Source organism: Montipora foliosa, chromosome 8 (assembly GCF_036669935.1).
Source record: "Montipora foliosa isolate CH-2021 chromosome 8, ASM3666993v2, whole genome shotgun sequence".
Classification (NCBI taxonomy): domain Eukaryota; kingdom Metazoa; phylum Cnidaria; class Anthozoa; order Scleractinia; family Acroporidae; genus Montipora; species Montipora foliosa.
In genome coordinates, this window is record NC_090876.1 from 47,781,896 (window position 1) to 47,796,895 (window position 15,000).

At 37.0% G+C, this 15,000-nt stretch overlaps 2 protein-coding genes across 3 annotated transcripts in view; both read right to left on the minus strand.

The window, feature by feature from the left end:
• Positions 1 to 11,175, minus strand: part of LOC137967250 (TBC1 domain family member 5-like) — a 27,944-nt gene extending 16,769 nt beyond the window's left edge. The window contains exons 1-12 of one of the 2 annotated variants that reach the window (XM_068813767.1): positions 10,976 to 11,175; positions 8,887 to 9,049; positions 8,446 to 8,491; positions 7,719 to 7,781; positions 7,421 to 7,510; positions 5,760 to 5,837; positions 4,857 to 4,924; positions 4,182 to 4,220; positions 4,026 to 4,089; positions 3,466 to 3,548; positions 2,178 to 2,228; positions 428 to 509 (exon numbers count right to left, since the gene is read on the minus strand). In XM_068813767.1, the coding sequence (XP_068669868.1) occupies positions 428 to 509; positions 2,178 to 2,228; positions 3,466 to 3,548; positions 4,026 to 4,089; positions 4,182 to 4,220; positions 4,857 to 4,924; positions 5,760 to 5,837; positions 7,421 to 7,510; positions 7,719 to 7,781; positions 8,446 to 8,491; positions 8,887 to 9,049; positions 10,976 to 11,081 (933 nt within the window). In that variant the 5' untranslated portion in view covers positions 11,082 to 11,175. Of the gene's footprint in view, positions 1 to 427; positions 510 to 2,177; positions 2,229 to 3,465; positions 3,549 to 4,025; positions 4,090 to 4,181; positions 4,221 to 4,856; positions 4,925 to 5,759; positions 5,838 to 7,420; positions 7,511 to 7,716; positions 7,782 to 8,445; positions 8,492 to 8,886; positions 9,050 to 10,975 lie in introns of those variants that run through there. The other variant, XM_068813769.1, reaches the window with a different exon arrangement.
• A 1,343-nt stretch (positions 11,176 to 12,518) lies between these two features.
• The window catches only part of LOC137967267 (integrin alpha-8-like), a 43,439-nt gene continuing 40,957 nt past the window's right edge, over positions 12,519 to 15,000 (minus strand). Inside the window, exon 32 of the mRNA XM_068813788.1 lies at positions 12,519 to 13,478. Coding sequence (XP_068669889.1) covers positions 13,377 to 13,478 — 102 coding nt within the window. The 3' untranslated portion in view covers positions 12,519 to 13,376. The remainder of the gene's footprint in view (positions 13,479 to 15,000) is intronic.

Genomic DNA, 15,000 nt, shown 5'->3' on the forward strand with positions numbered 1-15,000 from the left:
ATACAATAATTAATGGATGGCTTGCCCCGCAAATAGCTAGAGAAAGCTAATCAAGGCGGGGCAAGTCAATTACAAGAACACACCTATAAAAGACAATAAGGTTACACAAAAACACTAGTTCAACAAATTAAAGATACTGATTACAAAAGGATTGATTGTTGACAAATACGTAGTAACTAATAATTAAATAATTAAAGACCAACAAGATCACGCTAACTGATTAGAAACATAATTTACATGAAAAATTCGCCATTTACAACATCTGTAAGCTAAGGAAGGTAACGATACTGATTATAAAGGATTGATTGTTGACAAATATGTAGTAACTAAAAATTAAATAATTAAAGGCTAACAAGTTTACTCACAGCTATATCATGCTAACTGATTAGAAACACAATTTACAAGAAAAATTCGCTATCTGACACACCTTATTTCTTTCACAGCGGCCTGCTACGGGAACCTGGAGGTACCAAGTTTCGGTTTGATCCATGAGCTGGACAAAGAGCGCACTGTTAAAGGAAAAGAATGGGTGCAATAATCAGCGCCCCTCGAAAGATGACTTGTGGTTAATGAATCAGTGTTACTGCGCCTTTCAATAACATGCGGACTCTTTAATTCAGAGGTCAACCGACAAAGGCGTTTTTCGCTACCGTCAATCTCAGTAATGTTCGGCGGCTCCTCCGAACATCCGACTACTGTCGAGCGCGCAGTAATCAAATCACATCGTTGAGCCCAGTTCAGTCAACACAGTCGGAAGTTGGTTGGAGCCGCCGAACATTTGATTCACAGTAGCGAAAAACGCATTTGTCGGTTGACCTTTGAATTTAAGAGTCCGCATGTTATTGAAAGACGCAGTAAAATCACAAACCTCTCCAAATTATCATTAATTCCAAGTGCCACGAGACGGTAAACCAGCTAAGACGCTAATAACTATCTATCTTCCCAACTTAGAGATGGATTACCGATGCTTATCGACATCATTACGAAAGACATGTATATTTGAAGTGCAGCCCGGCATGTGCAATCGATAAAACCGATAATCGATAACATTCGATAACAATCGATAAAAATTAGTAAATTGTATCGGAAATCGATTAAAATCGATAAAAGGACACGTTGTGAGTAATCGATAATTATCGATTTTTAAATTAATGTTATCGATTTTATCGAATTTCTAAAATGTATCAAATCTTCCATAAAAACACTCTTACGATTCAATGAATCAAGTAGGACGAATTTAAAGATTTATTTAACAAATCGATAATTGAATGAATACTGATAATCAAATAATATTAACACGATTCCCTGGCATGATTCAACGGGGAAACGCAACATAACATAACCGCTTTTTGTATTTACTCAGAAACTGTTCAAGCTAAATGTCGTAATGACATCCTACAAATACATGTACTACGAAGTACGAAGATACAAAGTAAAATCATCGAGAGACCTTGCGAGAATATACCGGGTAGATAAGAGTCAAAATGATTAACCGGGATACGGTTGCATGCAATAAACATATAAATTTGGTTTCTTTTTTTTTTTTCCTTTTAGGTTAAAACATGGTTCCAGAACCAAAGAAACAAAAGAAAAAACAAAGAATGAAGTTAATGTGTTGACTGAATGAAATAAATCCTTGGTTGCTTAATGTTTCTGTTCATTGTTTTATATTAAATTAAAACGCTGTCCACATAGAAGCAGTTTTATTTTGTATGGTTTTTGATACTCCGTTAAAATCGATTAATCGATAAAATCGATATCGTTAAATACGCGGAAGACTGTGAGTATCGATTTCTATCGATTGATCGATAAAATCGATATCGATTAATTAAAAATTATCGATTGATATCGATTTATCGAACGGTTTTCCGATATCGGTTTTTATCGATTGGTCATACCGGGAGTGCAGTTAACAGACGAAAGACAGAAATGATTCCCGCACTTGACTGGACAATTTTATAGATACCTAAGTACTGTAGTCACTTTATAGACTCTTGCACTTCAAATATACAATTCTTTCACTCATCAAGCACAACAAATTGACCTGCTCCCAACTGAGTGGCTTCATAGCTCAGTTGGTAGAGCATTGCATCGGAATCGCAGAGGGTCATGGATTCGAATCCAGTTGAAGCCACTTGAATTTTTTAACGAGCTGCGTCCTGGAAATATGCACTTACAAAGCATCGTGCTCCAAGAAATTCGAGTCCATGAGAAATTTTGCCACTTTCCTAAGGAATGACCAAAAGCAATGTTAGTTTAACGGGAATTGTAAATCTGGTTGTTTACCATCTACAAGCAGAAACCGGTTGGTACTAGGTTTGTTCAAATGGTAAGCAAAAACTCCCGAATGGGAAATTTAGTTGGAATCGACGTGTACCATTTACAAAATCCGTTCAAGGTTACCGAGAGAGTCTGAAGGGAGGCTAAATCATGGGGGAATGCAAATGGTAAACACGTTTTCCGTTTGGAAATTCCGTTTGGGAATTTTGGACTACCTTTCAAGAAATCCCGTTTTCTCCGGAAATTTTCCGTTTGGGAAGACCAAAATAGGCTTACCATTTACATTCCAACCGAAATTTCCGGATTTTTGTGGTAAATGGTAAACAACCTGTATCACAAATTTCATGGTGCCGTGTGAGGGATTCAGGAACATTACTCCACCGTTAAGAAATTGGTCCAGGCCCTTGTAAATGTGCTCTTACTAGGACAGCGCTCTCAAAGAGCTAGAAAGTTCGATCACAATACCGACTTCTTAAAAGATCTGCAACGGCGACGGTGACGAAAATGTCATCTCAAAATATTGCTTTGCACTATCGTAAACCTTCCGCGATTATTCCATTTCGTCCACGTCGTACAATGTGCGCGAATTATCCTAAGAAAATTTGTACGAGCGCTTGCAGAATATAATAGAGAATGGCCGTGTTTTCACGACAGCCGTTGTCTCGCTTAACATTCCTGAAAGTGGTTTGTTTGACAACTTCGTTAAGCGACTTAAAGCTGAATGATACGTGTTTTCACGGGTAAGATTGTACGAGGAGAGAGCATGTGCCAATACAATAATAAAAATAATAAAAATAGCACGCCTGTTGTATTTTCGATTTGAATAACTGCAAGCGACTCCTCATTGGCCGAAAGTAATTGCCAACTTGCTTAACCTGCCTGGTTTGGTGGCTTAAATTTAATGAGAATTCTATTGAAATTTGCCGACTCGCTTATCTTTAAGCGAGTTGGGAAAGGAACTGCTTTCACGGAATTTTCGGTTGTCACTCGCTCAGCGACCAGTGGCCGATTGCTCGAAGCCTGGTCAGCGCTAACCGTTGGTTAACAGGTTTCAAAACCTAGGTTTCTATGGTATTTAACGCTGGTTAGCGCTAACCATGCCGCGATTATTTTTCCTCTTTTAACCAATGATATCACTGTTTTGTGGCGTTGCCACTCCTTAATCAGTAAAAGGACTTGACTTACAGACTCGATCCTTCAAGATACTGACAAATGCTTGTGTCCTTGTGAAGCACATACACAATAGGTGCAAGAAGCTCATGCATTCCCTAAGGTTAGAAAAAAAAAGGCACAGGATCCATATATCAAATTGTGAGTTACTTGTTGTTTATCTTTACTGTGCACTTCGAGAAAATTATTTTTCCTTTGTTCCTCTCCCAGGAGCCCTTTTTGTCGCACTTGAGTTCGGGAAATGAACTGTCAGAAACGGCAAGACACGTATTTTAATTTTCTAGTTAGCTGATGACTTTTTACCACAAAATGAGAATGTGCACCGATCGCGTTTCTGTTAATTTACTCGGATTACTGAAAACGACCACGAGCGAGAAGTTGAGTGAAGGAAACTGTTGACTTAAGCTATGTTCAACTGTAAAATGTAAATATGATACTAAGGCAAAGGTATATATCGTTACAAGTGCGTTTTCGACATGAAAGTGCAGTAAATAAAATAATGTTATACATTCGATTTCCATGCCCGTTCTCCGTTTTATCCTTTATGAATGAATGTACTAGTAAAGTGTGAATACCTGTTTATAACTGAGGGCTTCGTTCTTTTTGGCATGACAGAATAGAATATTTAGCATCATTTCTCTGCAACAGCCACCATAGAAAGTATTCCTTTTTAATGACACAAATCAAATGAAAATCTATGAAAGTGAATGAATGTCAGCATTACCACTTACTTAACTTTTGACTGCTGAAAAAAGTCAATTTCTGGAAATCTGCGGACGAAACGTTGTGAGACAAAAAGCATTAAAATACGAAAGAGGTGGTTTGTTTAAAAAACAATCTCTAGCTTACACCATAGCTATACAGTGTATCTCTGCCTCGAGAGTTGCAAACAACACAAAGGCTTGCAATTGGGCAAGGAAAATGGAATAATACCAAAATTTAAAATACGAACTCAGATATTTCAGATATCAAGTTCCACTTTAACGGGTAAATAACAAAGGCAAAATTTGCAGAAGTTTGCTGTTTAGCAAAAACGTCGAGTGAACGTTGTTTCATTACGACTTTTACACGATCTGCAACCATGTGGCCAAAACAGACGACAAAAATATGGTTACGTCATTTCTGTCACGCTTGATGTTCAAGCAAAATACTACTGATTTACTTCCTACGAGTGGAACTTTAAGACATCATTTTGTCTAATGTCAGACCGTTTACTCATTGATTGAGAACGAGAGAAACACTGTAAGATATGTATTTTTGGCACCAAGAGAGTGGCAAGTCGAGAACTTCTACTTCTTCAAGTTGGCTGTGAACGACAGCGTTTGGTCAACAAAAAGAGAAAAATATGGAAAATACCAAGAAATTCATTTCTGGTACATACAGTTGAAACAGACAAAAACACTTACAGTCTATCCAGATCTTGCTTTATTGTTGACTTTAACTCACTGTCAAGGAAATACTGTTTCCATGGGCTCTAAACAATAAAGAATAATAAAGTGATTGTAATTATGAAATATGAGTTTCAGAATACTCAAAAAAATTCTGCTGTGTATCTAGCAGGAGTCAAAATAGTGAATTTAGATGCTCAAGACCTTGAGCATATAGAGGATTAATTATTATGGTCCTTAGCTTCAAATGATGTTTGGAGCGTTCCGGTTTCTTTCAAGTATCCACAATTGTCATTTGCTGTTCCCCCATCCCACAATGCAATGCATTTGTGGGGTTCTTTATATAGAAACAATACAAGTTATTTCCTCTTGGGACTGTATCATGCTTCAGTGAACTGGATATCCATTGTTTGAATGTAAATAACTGCCCAAAATGAACTGTATTACGGGATTTGTGAAAATAGCAAATGGATGAAAACACTTCTTTCTTTGTTTAGCATTGTAAACATATATCAATGATCTACCATAATACATTAAATAGCGATACTGGAATATGATATGCATTGAAATATTTAGAAACGTCCTTTGTAGCTTGCATGGAAGTTTGAACTTCTTCCAGATTTTTAAAATCAAAGATGTCCCAAGTGATTGCAGGGTGTTTTAATCCTTATTAATCAATTTGCACCCAAATTCTACAAATACCCTGCATCTGGATGTACATTGATGCAACACACTAGCTGATTAAAGCACATCAAAGGTCAAAACTTGTGGCAACTAGAAAACACAATAGTCATATTTAAACAAGAAAAAGTATTCCAGCTCTGTGATTTCCAGCCCACAATGTTATCGTCAATATTAAACCTTCCATTAGCACACAAGAAACAACAAAATGTGAAGTTTTGTTAGCATGCAGTAACTCACCGTTTCATCTTGAGAGAGGGGATTGAACACTGCCAAGTCTGCCTGATCATTCTTTCCTTTGTTTGGATCAAATAAACACTGAAGGATAGCAATGCAAAGAAAAATGTAATTGAAGGTAAAGTTTAGTTAAATAGCGTAAACATGTGATGTCACCAGGGAACTCCCAAAAACAGCGATAGCCAATTACTGAGGTCCCGTAGATTGAAAAACAACACAGGAATCTCTGCGCCTTACTGTTTTTGAATAGTGTACTGGACGGTTCTTTAACATCCCACAGAGTTTATAAACAAAGGTTGTAAGATGGAGCCTGCAAGAGGACTTTGAAGTTGCAAAATTATGTAATAAAAGTACACACTAATTCTTCTCCTCAGTTATTTTACAGTCAAAACAGCTTAAGTGTTCCTCTGACGAGCGGATTAATGAGTTCATTATTGCAAATTTAATTTCAGGAATCATTTCAATAATCTGGTCGTCGGTTGAATGATGCAAAATTCAAATCAAGCCTCAGTTCAAAATTTCAATTGGATTATTGATTGCTTCCGGTGCCAGGCTGGCGTGAGAATTTGACAGGTGTACCAATTTGCATAATCAGCCAAGGTCATAACCAGCGTGATTTGACTTTCTTTTTAAATTCATTTCTCTTTTTAATTAAAAAACATAGTGTCTTAAGTTTGAGGATACTGGTAAGATTACAGAAAGGAAATGTTGCTAGAGTGAAATGACCATTGTTTTGACAGATTATGACAGACTAGTATGCAAATCAGTAAACGTTTGAAATTCCCACGCCAGCCTGGGACCACAAGCCAGCAATATTCCAATCAAAATTTGAGTTTTGAACTGAGGCTTAATATGAATTTTGCATTATTCATCCGACGAACAGATAATTGAAATGATTACTAAAATAAAATTTGCAATAATGAACTCATTAATCTGCTGTCAGAGGAATGCTTGAGCTGCTTTGACTGTAAGACTTTACATGCTAGACAAGGCTACGTTCACACCCACAACCTCTGCGTCCATCGCTCAACTGACCTAGCCCACTGGCTAGTGGTAAGTCAACATTAAATCAATTTCAACAACACAGTTCCATGTTCATTCAGCTTTCAACCTGGTACATGTTTCTATGGAACCCAATGGTGCACTTTTCTCTATCAGCCCTCAGAGTGTTTTGTGGTATTCACCTTGTGGTTCACAATATTGCAAATAAACCATCACAGATACCCAGCTTATATTGGATCTTTAAAAATGGTTTGAACCCAGGAGTTACATAGCTTAAAGGAGCTTGATCATCTGGGTGAAAGTACTTCCTGAGAAGGACTGTTGGCAGTGACTGATGTTTTGACAACCTGAGCGGAAGTCATCTTTACAGTAAGTGACCATTGGAAATTCAAGTGAATGTGGTGATGCTCTGGTAGACCTGTGTTGTGATTGGAAGTGGAAAAAGTAATGTGATTGGTTGTGAGGATGGTGAGTAGCGATTGGTGCATTACGATGCGGTTTGTAAATGAAGGTCGCAGTAGGCCCCTTATACTCGTACTGTAACTTGCTGCCTAATGTAATAATCACTTAAACATGTAATTTGCCGTCAGATATAATAAATAAGTTGTTATATTAATAATAAATAGACAATATCTTATTGTTTATTTATTACTCCTACTCACTTTGCTTTTGAACTGTGTGTAGTCATTTCGAAGTTTAGTTGTCCTAGATACCCAATCTTCTTTCTGCTCTGGAAGACACTCCAAAAAAACCTGCAGTTGAACAACAATTACGTAATGAAACTTTCAGCTAGAATTCTCTAAACGCAAAGACGATTGGGAAATCATTTCTCAGTAGTGCATATGAGGGGGGGGGGGGGAGGAAGAAGAGGGGGGGGGGGGGGGGAAGGGGGGGTAAGGAGGCTGAGTTAAAAGCTTACGTAAGTGATTTACCGGCAAATAAAATCCACTTCACACTTACCTTCCAACAAATGCTCCTAAATTTAGAAGAGCGAAGCTTGCCATCCAAACCATACTGCCTGATCTGTAGCAAGTGAGTAAAAGAAAAAATGCATGAAATAGCCCACTTTCGATATATTAAAATTCAGTCCTAAACAAAAGGCATCATTATGAGGCTTGGGGGAATAAATTAACTCATACAAATTCTTATATTTATTCCCCAGGGCCTCGAGATGATGCCTTTTGTTTCAGACTGAATTTTATTATATCGAAATTGGTCTATCAGAGGACAAAGGTTTTTACATTGTTATGTACGTAATATCAGGACAGATGTGAGGTGAGTTGGGTTCTCCCTCTTTTTTTTTTTTTTTTTACATTTTATTACATTTACCTCTGGGAGTGAGACTTCATAGATTTTAGTCGGTCTAATGGCAGATAATTTTACTCATCAATGTGGAGTGACCAGTTCAGAAGTCAATGGGTTAATTAATATGGATGGGTACAGTATCTTGAGGTAGAGTTGGCAACAATAGCAAGTGGCAGGGTGGTTACACAAATTATGACATCATAAGGTGGTAAAGGTCATGGCATGGTATGGTAAATATGTATGGTGCATTCAGAGCAGGGTACAGTATTGAATGGTCTGATACTGTAAGGTTTGATGCAGTATGGTACACCATGCTTTTTCTGTTATTTCCTGGGCAAAAAAAAAACGATCTAAATTAATTTACAACAAATAACCTTCTCACCGTTGTGTAATATGTGGTAGAGCCAAAAAGTGCTTGCCATTCTATCCTAAAAAACAATAATAAAATGGATACGTAATGAGACAATGTATGTCACACAAAAGCCAACTTGGTAGGATAGGAGGAAGTCAAGGCCCATTTATTCAAAGACTGGGTAACTTTATCCAGAGGTTAAGTCACTATAGATTTGACAGTTTCGATCTGTGATTTCAAAGATTTTAGAATTTGATCACGTAAAAATGAAAAATATATGCACACTGTAAGCACACCAAAAAGTTCATTTAACTTGAAATAATTTTTATATTCTGGATATTAAAGACTTATCCAGTCTACATAAAGCTACAATGTATACAGCCTTTAAACAACTGGAGTGTGGTAAGGATTTATTTCACTTAGAAGACAAACTATACACTGAAATAAAATTAATTAAAAACAACAACTTACTCTAGGTTTCTCTGCTCTTCGGAGCCAGCATGAAGAACAGAACTGGCTGAGCTGTAGTCAGAGTCAAATTCACTTCCATCAGCGGAAATGAAACTGAGTCTTTGTCTACCCAGTGGGTCATCAATAAAGGACAGCCTTTCTGGTGACAGGCCAAACTGATCATCTAAGAAAATAATAATAATAATAATAGTAATAATAATAATAATAATTTTAAGCTGAAATATACAGTAATCAAGAGTACTGGTACCAGGCTATATCTATTTATTGTTACATCAATGAAATATCTTCTTCTTCCTAAAATTTGATAACTTCGTCATGCAAGGCGAAGATACTATTTTTATCTTTTATATGTGATGCCATCATGGTTATGGACACGTCAGCCAATAACATTAGTGCACCATGTTTACATGCAAAGTCCCGTGGCTGTTGGTGTCATTACTTAAAATTCCATTTTAAAAAAATCAATAATTAACAAAAATATTGTTGATACGTAAGCTCCCACTCACTCTTAAAAGCTCTACCACATTTTTAAAATTTCATATTAAAAAAAACATCAGTAAAAAATATCGAGCAAATACAAAAGCTCTCATTCACTGGCTGCGCTCATTTGTAAGAATTATATCATCACTGCTCGAAAAGAAAATTTGTACACCTCATGTAATATCCTATATATAATCTGGAGACTTGAGTAATAACAAGTGACCTGTTACGACTAAAACCAGTTTTAAGAAGTGAATTAGACGATGATATTTTAAGGTTTTTCGTGAACTTTATCAGAAGTCTGCCAGTCGTCACCACACATTTTATTATTTTATCATTTTAACCCATTGACTCCCGGTAATGAGGTTTAACAGATTTTACTCTGTCTATCACCAGAGGATTTTCCTTGTGAACTGGGGGCGTCCTAGCTTTCCTGAGGAGTCAATGGGTTAATTGTCGCAAAAGAAACATGCAAAAAGCAATATTCAAAATCAGACTAATGAAGTAATACGATTTGGCTAGCTGAGTTTAGGAGAAAAAGCAAGGATGTTGTGCTGTTGTTACCCCAAAGTCATCTTATGCCACTTGAAAAAAAAATTAATTTACATATCAGGAAGGCTTATAAAGGGATGTATTTTTGTTCCTGAATTATGAATCATATGTCAAATAAAAAATTTCTGAGAATCTAATTGTTCAAAAAGAAAATATGCTAAGTGGTTGAAAAAAATATCTTTTAAAACAAGTATGAGCCAAATATACGGAACAATGCATTCATTATATAACATTTCCTAAACAACAAAACTTTAACAGCATTAAAATTTAGGGGTTACAGAAAAAAACAATTATGCAGCTAATCTAAAATTAGTCATTTGAAGATTAAGCTGGTTTTCCAAAAATTGAATGGGTTACACAAAAAATTAAATATCCCTCTAGAAAATTAGTCCCAACGGTTATCATACGAATAGTTGGAGCCCAAATCGAGAACATATACACGAGATTACATTTTAAAAAGATACTTGACACGATGGAAGCACATGACATGTCTCTTTTGCGATGTTTTTCCAAGAAACCTACAAAATACCTATTGAATTCTTTTTAAAAACGTTTGATGTTGCAAATATATTGTAAAGCTGATCAAGAAGACGTTATTTACTTTAAATAAATAAGAAACAGACAATAAACTCCAAACGTCAAAGATTCAGCTGGCTCATATTTAATTGCGACAAGAGATCTCGACTCCTATAATTTTTTAGGCGATACAGAATCTGGTGAAGAAAATTCTCAGATATACTTAATTTTCATCAGCATGTAAAGCGATTCAATGACTAAAAGAATCAGCTTTGAAGTTTACTCCCTATAATACAAACTTAATGGAAACTTATCAGACAAGCATTGACGACTGGAAATGGGAACTACCGAACCATCGATAATTGAGTTGATAATGGGATCAACATCACCTGTTTCAGTCGAAGAACGAATTTACACATTTGCAAAAGACCGATATTCAGTTCACACGAATGCCAACAATATTTATAACTACTGCAACATTATAATTTACAATTGGTGCAAAAAATCACTGACTTTTTGCAAACTTCAAGTCCAAACCCACCCTCATCGTCTTCGAACGGGCTTCGCGATTTCGAGCCAAAACAGTCCAAGGTTTTATGGATTTCTTCGCTGGAGGTTAATCTCTCCTTCCCATAAGACTTCTCCATTTCATTTAAAACTCATAACCAGACAAAACGCCTTCCACGTCTCTCAGAATACTTCTCTTACAGGAAAGGCGTAAACTGAACTCCACTTTATTGAAACGGAAGTGGTACTGCAGGCTCAGAGCCTTGGTTTTCGTTTCAGCACAGGTTACCCAGCTTCAGTAAAAACCCTTTTATGGGAACCTAAAATTTTCATTTTTAACCCCTTTTCCATAAGAACCTATTCAGCCTAAAATTTTCAATAGGTTCTTCTTTTAAAAAAATGAACGCCCAGATGAAAATTAAGAAAAAAAATTAGTCTAAGTTTCAGTCAGTAAGATTCAAAGGATGAAGTAACATGCATGATTTCTATACCATTTAGACTAAGTTGGAAAAATCTAGGTTCTTATATGTGGGTTTTTACTGTACAAGAGATTCTATTCGCCGAATTAATAGTCGGAAAATAAACACTATTGATCAAAGATCAAGCTCTCAACAAACCCTATAGGCCCGTGTAAACACGGCTGGTATTTTTTACAGGTCACAGGTCACAGGCCTCAGGTCATTGTTTTACCAACACAGAAAGTATCCTAAACATTCATAAAAGGTTTGCTTTTATGAATGTTTAGGATACTTTCTGTATTAGTAAAACAATGACCTGTGACCTGTAAAAAATACCAGCCGGTGTAAACAAAGACTTGACTTCTAAATGCGCTTGCGTTTGGTCGATATTCTACAGTACAGCGCACCCAATTTATTACATTACCAAAGCGTAGATATTACCATTTCTCCACCCTCCTTTTGTCAGTAAGTGCTTAAGGCGCCTTGCTTTTTTACCGTGGTAAAAACGAGGGCTTAAAGGCAAGAGATGTTTTAAAAACGTTTACAGTTTTTCGGCAAATAATAAATAACTTGATAGATTCGTTTTTCCCCCCTCAAAGCCGCCTTTAAATGAGGTGTCCTCGTAATAACATCCGCATTGCAATGACTTTGAGCTCCTTAATTAAAAAGGCTAGGTGATAAGGGTTTCCGCACATTTTCTGACAGAAATAGAACTTTTTGATTGGAAGAGTTATCAAAGTCCAGCTTGAAGTCTGCTAAACATAAACCATTTTCGTCATCACTGCCATCCGTAATACAACAGACGACAGTTGGCATTCCCATTGAATGAATGATTGATTGATTGATTGCTTTAATAGACATTTCAGACACAAAAGTGCATCTTTATTGGTCCTCACTTGTTTACGAGCAGCTTTACCGTCATTCTACAGGAATATTATTGCGGCTCTTCTGCCATAATAATTTAGTTAACACTCTACGAAGAGATTTGAGTGAAGCCAGAATGCGGAAACCTGAACGCCTGGATGCCACAAGGGCTGACTGAAGCATTTTGGGATATTAGTAGATAAAGGTACCCTGAAAGCGAGCAGGAAAAGACTTCCTACTTTGTCAACCGGCAACTTATTCCTGAACACCAACAAATCACTTTATTTTTTACAATTGATATCCCTTCAATTTATGATGGGAAAAGAGACTCATCAAAGGGGAAATGAGAAGCTCCTTTTTTTCATCATTTTTCTGACTTCTCTCGATACATTCATTTCGTCCTTCAATTTTGAAGCTATACACATAATCTCGAACTATCTTACTAGTATTAATTACAAAAAACTGATGAATTTTTACTCTGAATGTCTTATATAAATTTCAACATATTTTGAAACTTCTAAAAGTATTTCCTAGCCAAAAAAGAAAATTTTAATAAGTTATTACAAGAAGGACAAATTATATTCCATAGACTTCATTATAATATAGATCTCAAATAACAAACTTTCAAGCAAAACGTATTCTTGCAGAAAACCCTAGCAATTCTTATATTCTAACAACCCGTTACTCACTTGTGTCTGTCCGAGAAAAACAAGAATTGTTCTTATTTTTTTGGGTTTTAAAAAATAGAAAACAAACAACAAAAAACACAAGCTAACAGCGTCATTGAACGAGTCTGCTTTACAATGCAAGCAGATTTCATTAAGGTTAACTTATTTCTATCGCCGGCAAGGACAATTTCGCTACCAAGCGTTGAACGATAACTTGGTGAAATGAGTCGATTTTGGCTCAAACGTGTAATGAGCATTTCATAAATTTACTATCTATATGAAAGTTATTTTAATGTTCAAATTCCTCTCTTTCTCAGGCTCTCTTATGCAAGGTCACACTCCATGGAATGATTGACGTCGTGTCGGTCGGGCTTACTCTTCCGCGATAAGCATAGGAGCGTGAATAAAGATGTGATCCACTTTAAACCACTCCTCCACGATCTTCTCACGCCAATGATTTGCCTTCTTCGGGTGCAGGTGCTTTCATCGGCGTCATTTCTTCTTCGGTATGCGCCGGGCTTAAGTCCTTTCGTTTGAAAAAACCGCACTATAAAGCCAAATTCAAAAACTCGCATTAGAAGAGTAGGTTATGGTCAGGGCTACAACACAAAGACGAGGATACTATCAGCTTTTTTTATTGATGGCGGTTTTCACAAGAGACGCAAGCTTAACGAAGCGTTAGCACTCCAAACAAAAGGTATTGATGATCAAGACTCTTCCAAATGTCCAGAAATGTCCCTGATTAGATGCACGCGATTTCAATAAGCGTCGCAAGTGTCCCCGGGCCCTTTCTCTTCTCCCGGACTTCAACATCACTCGTGTCTCAGAATAGGCCTTTTTCGATATATTAAAATTCAGCTTGAAAGAGAGGTTTAAAGGACAAAGACAACGGAAATTGGATGATAAGCAAATATCTTTCACATTAATTCCAACGCGTTTCTATTGTGTTTGTCCTCACTGCCTCACTATCAAGCTGAATGTTTGATATTTCGAAAATGGCGCTGACTTCTTGCATGTTCTTTGTGCTAATAGGTGGTTTGCAACCAATCTCTAGAGACACAGACAACAAAGCTGCCATGTGGAATTGCTGGTGGACGAACAGAAGGAGCTAATAGTCGTGGTTACACACACCTTGGGTTTAAGGCCTTCCGGAGAGCAAGGTTTGGTTTAGCTCAAGTTTCATGTTACCCTTGGGGATACGGTTACACAGTAAAATACTCCCCTCAGAGTAAAATAATAGGGTATAATTAATTAATATAACTAGGGATCTTCGTGTATTAGCTACGTTGGGCGTTATGATTGGCCAAGCCACCTCAGGGAGCAACGTACTTTTTAGTTCAGGAATTGTCATGGGAAGTTCTTTTGTTCTTTTTGATGTATTCATGCAAATATCCCTCGGGCAGTTTCGGTCTAGGGAAAGAGCTGCTTACACACAAGAATGTCCTTGCCCGTGGGCAAACGCTATTTACCTATAAAAAAGTAAAAGGGCTATATAGTGTAACCACAATGACAGATCTTTTGCTTTTGTCCACCAATATGGTTGCGATGACGTCACATGAAAACCATCTATGCTTGCGTCGCTAGTGAAAAAAACCTTTCTGCGCTCCTGGCGTCTCAAAACAATGGGTTCAGTAACAAGATGCATTCCGCCCGTATGTGCCGTACTTGTCCTTGTCGTCCTCTGACAACAGCTACGGTTACGGCTACGGCAACGCCACGAAGCAAGAATAGGGAACTTAAGCGACGACAAAGGCGACGGCAAGGAGAACGTCACAAATTTGCATATTTAGTGGGCAAAAACAATACACTTGCACGCCCTGCACGTGCGTTTCCACTTTTGTCCATTTCTTTGCCGTCGTCAGCAAAACTAAAACGTGAAATAGCCAAATGTGAGGTTTTATGAAGAACGTCAGCACTTGAGGATAAATTTCCATTATCTCCGCTAAATTAAGCGCCGTTCCGACCAGTATCATTTAATGATTTTTGAAAAACTTCCACACGCTTATCATGTTAAAAGGGTTGAAATAGTCACGAAGTGATTACAATAACGTGAATTTATATTTTGAGAT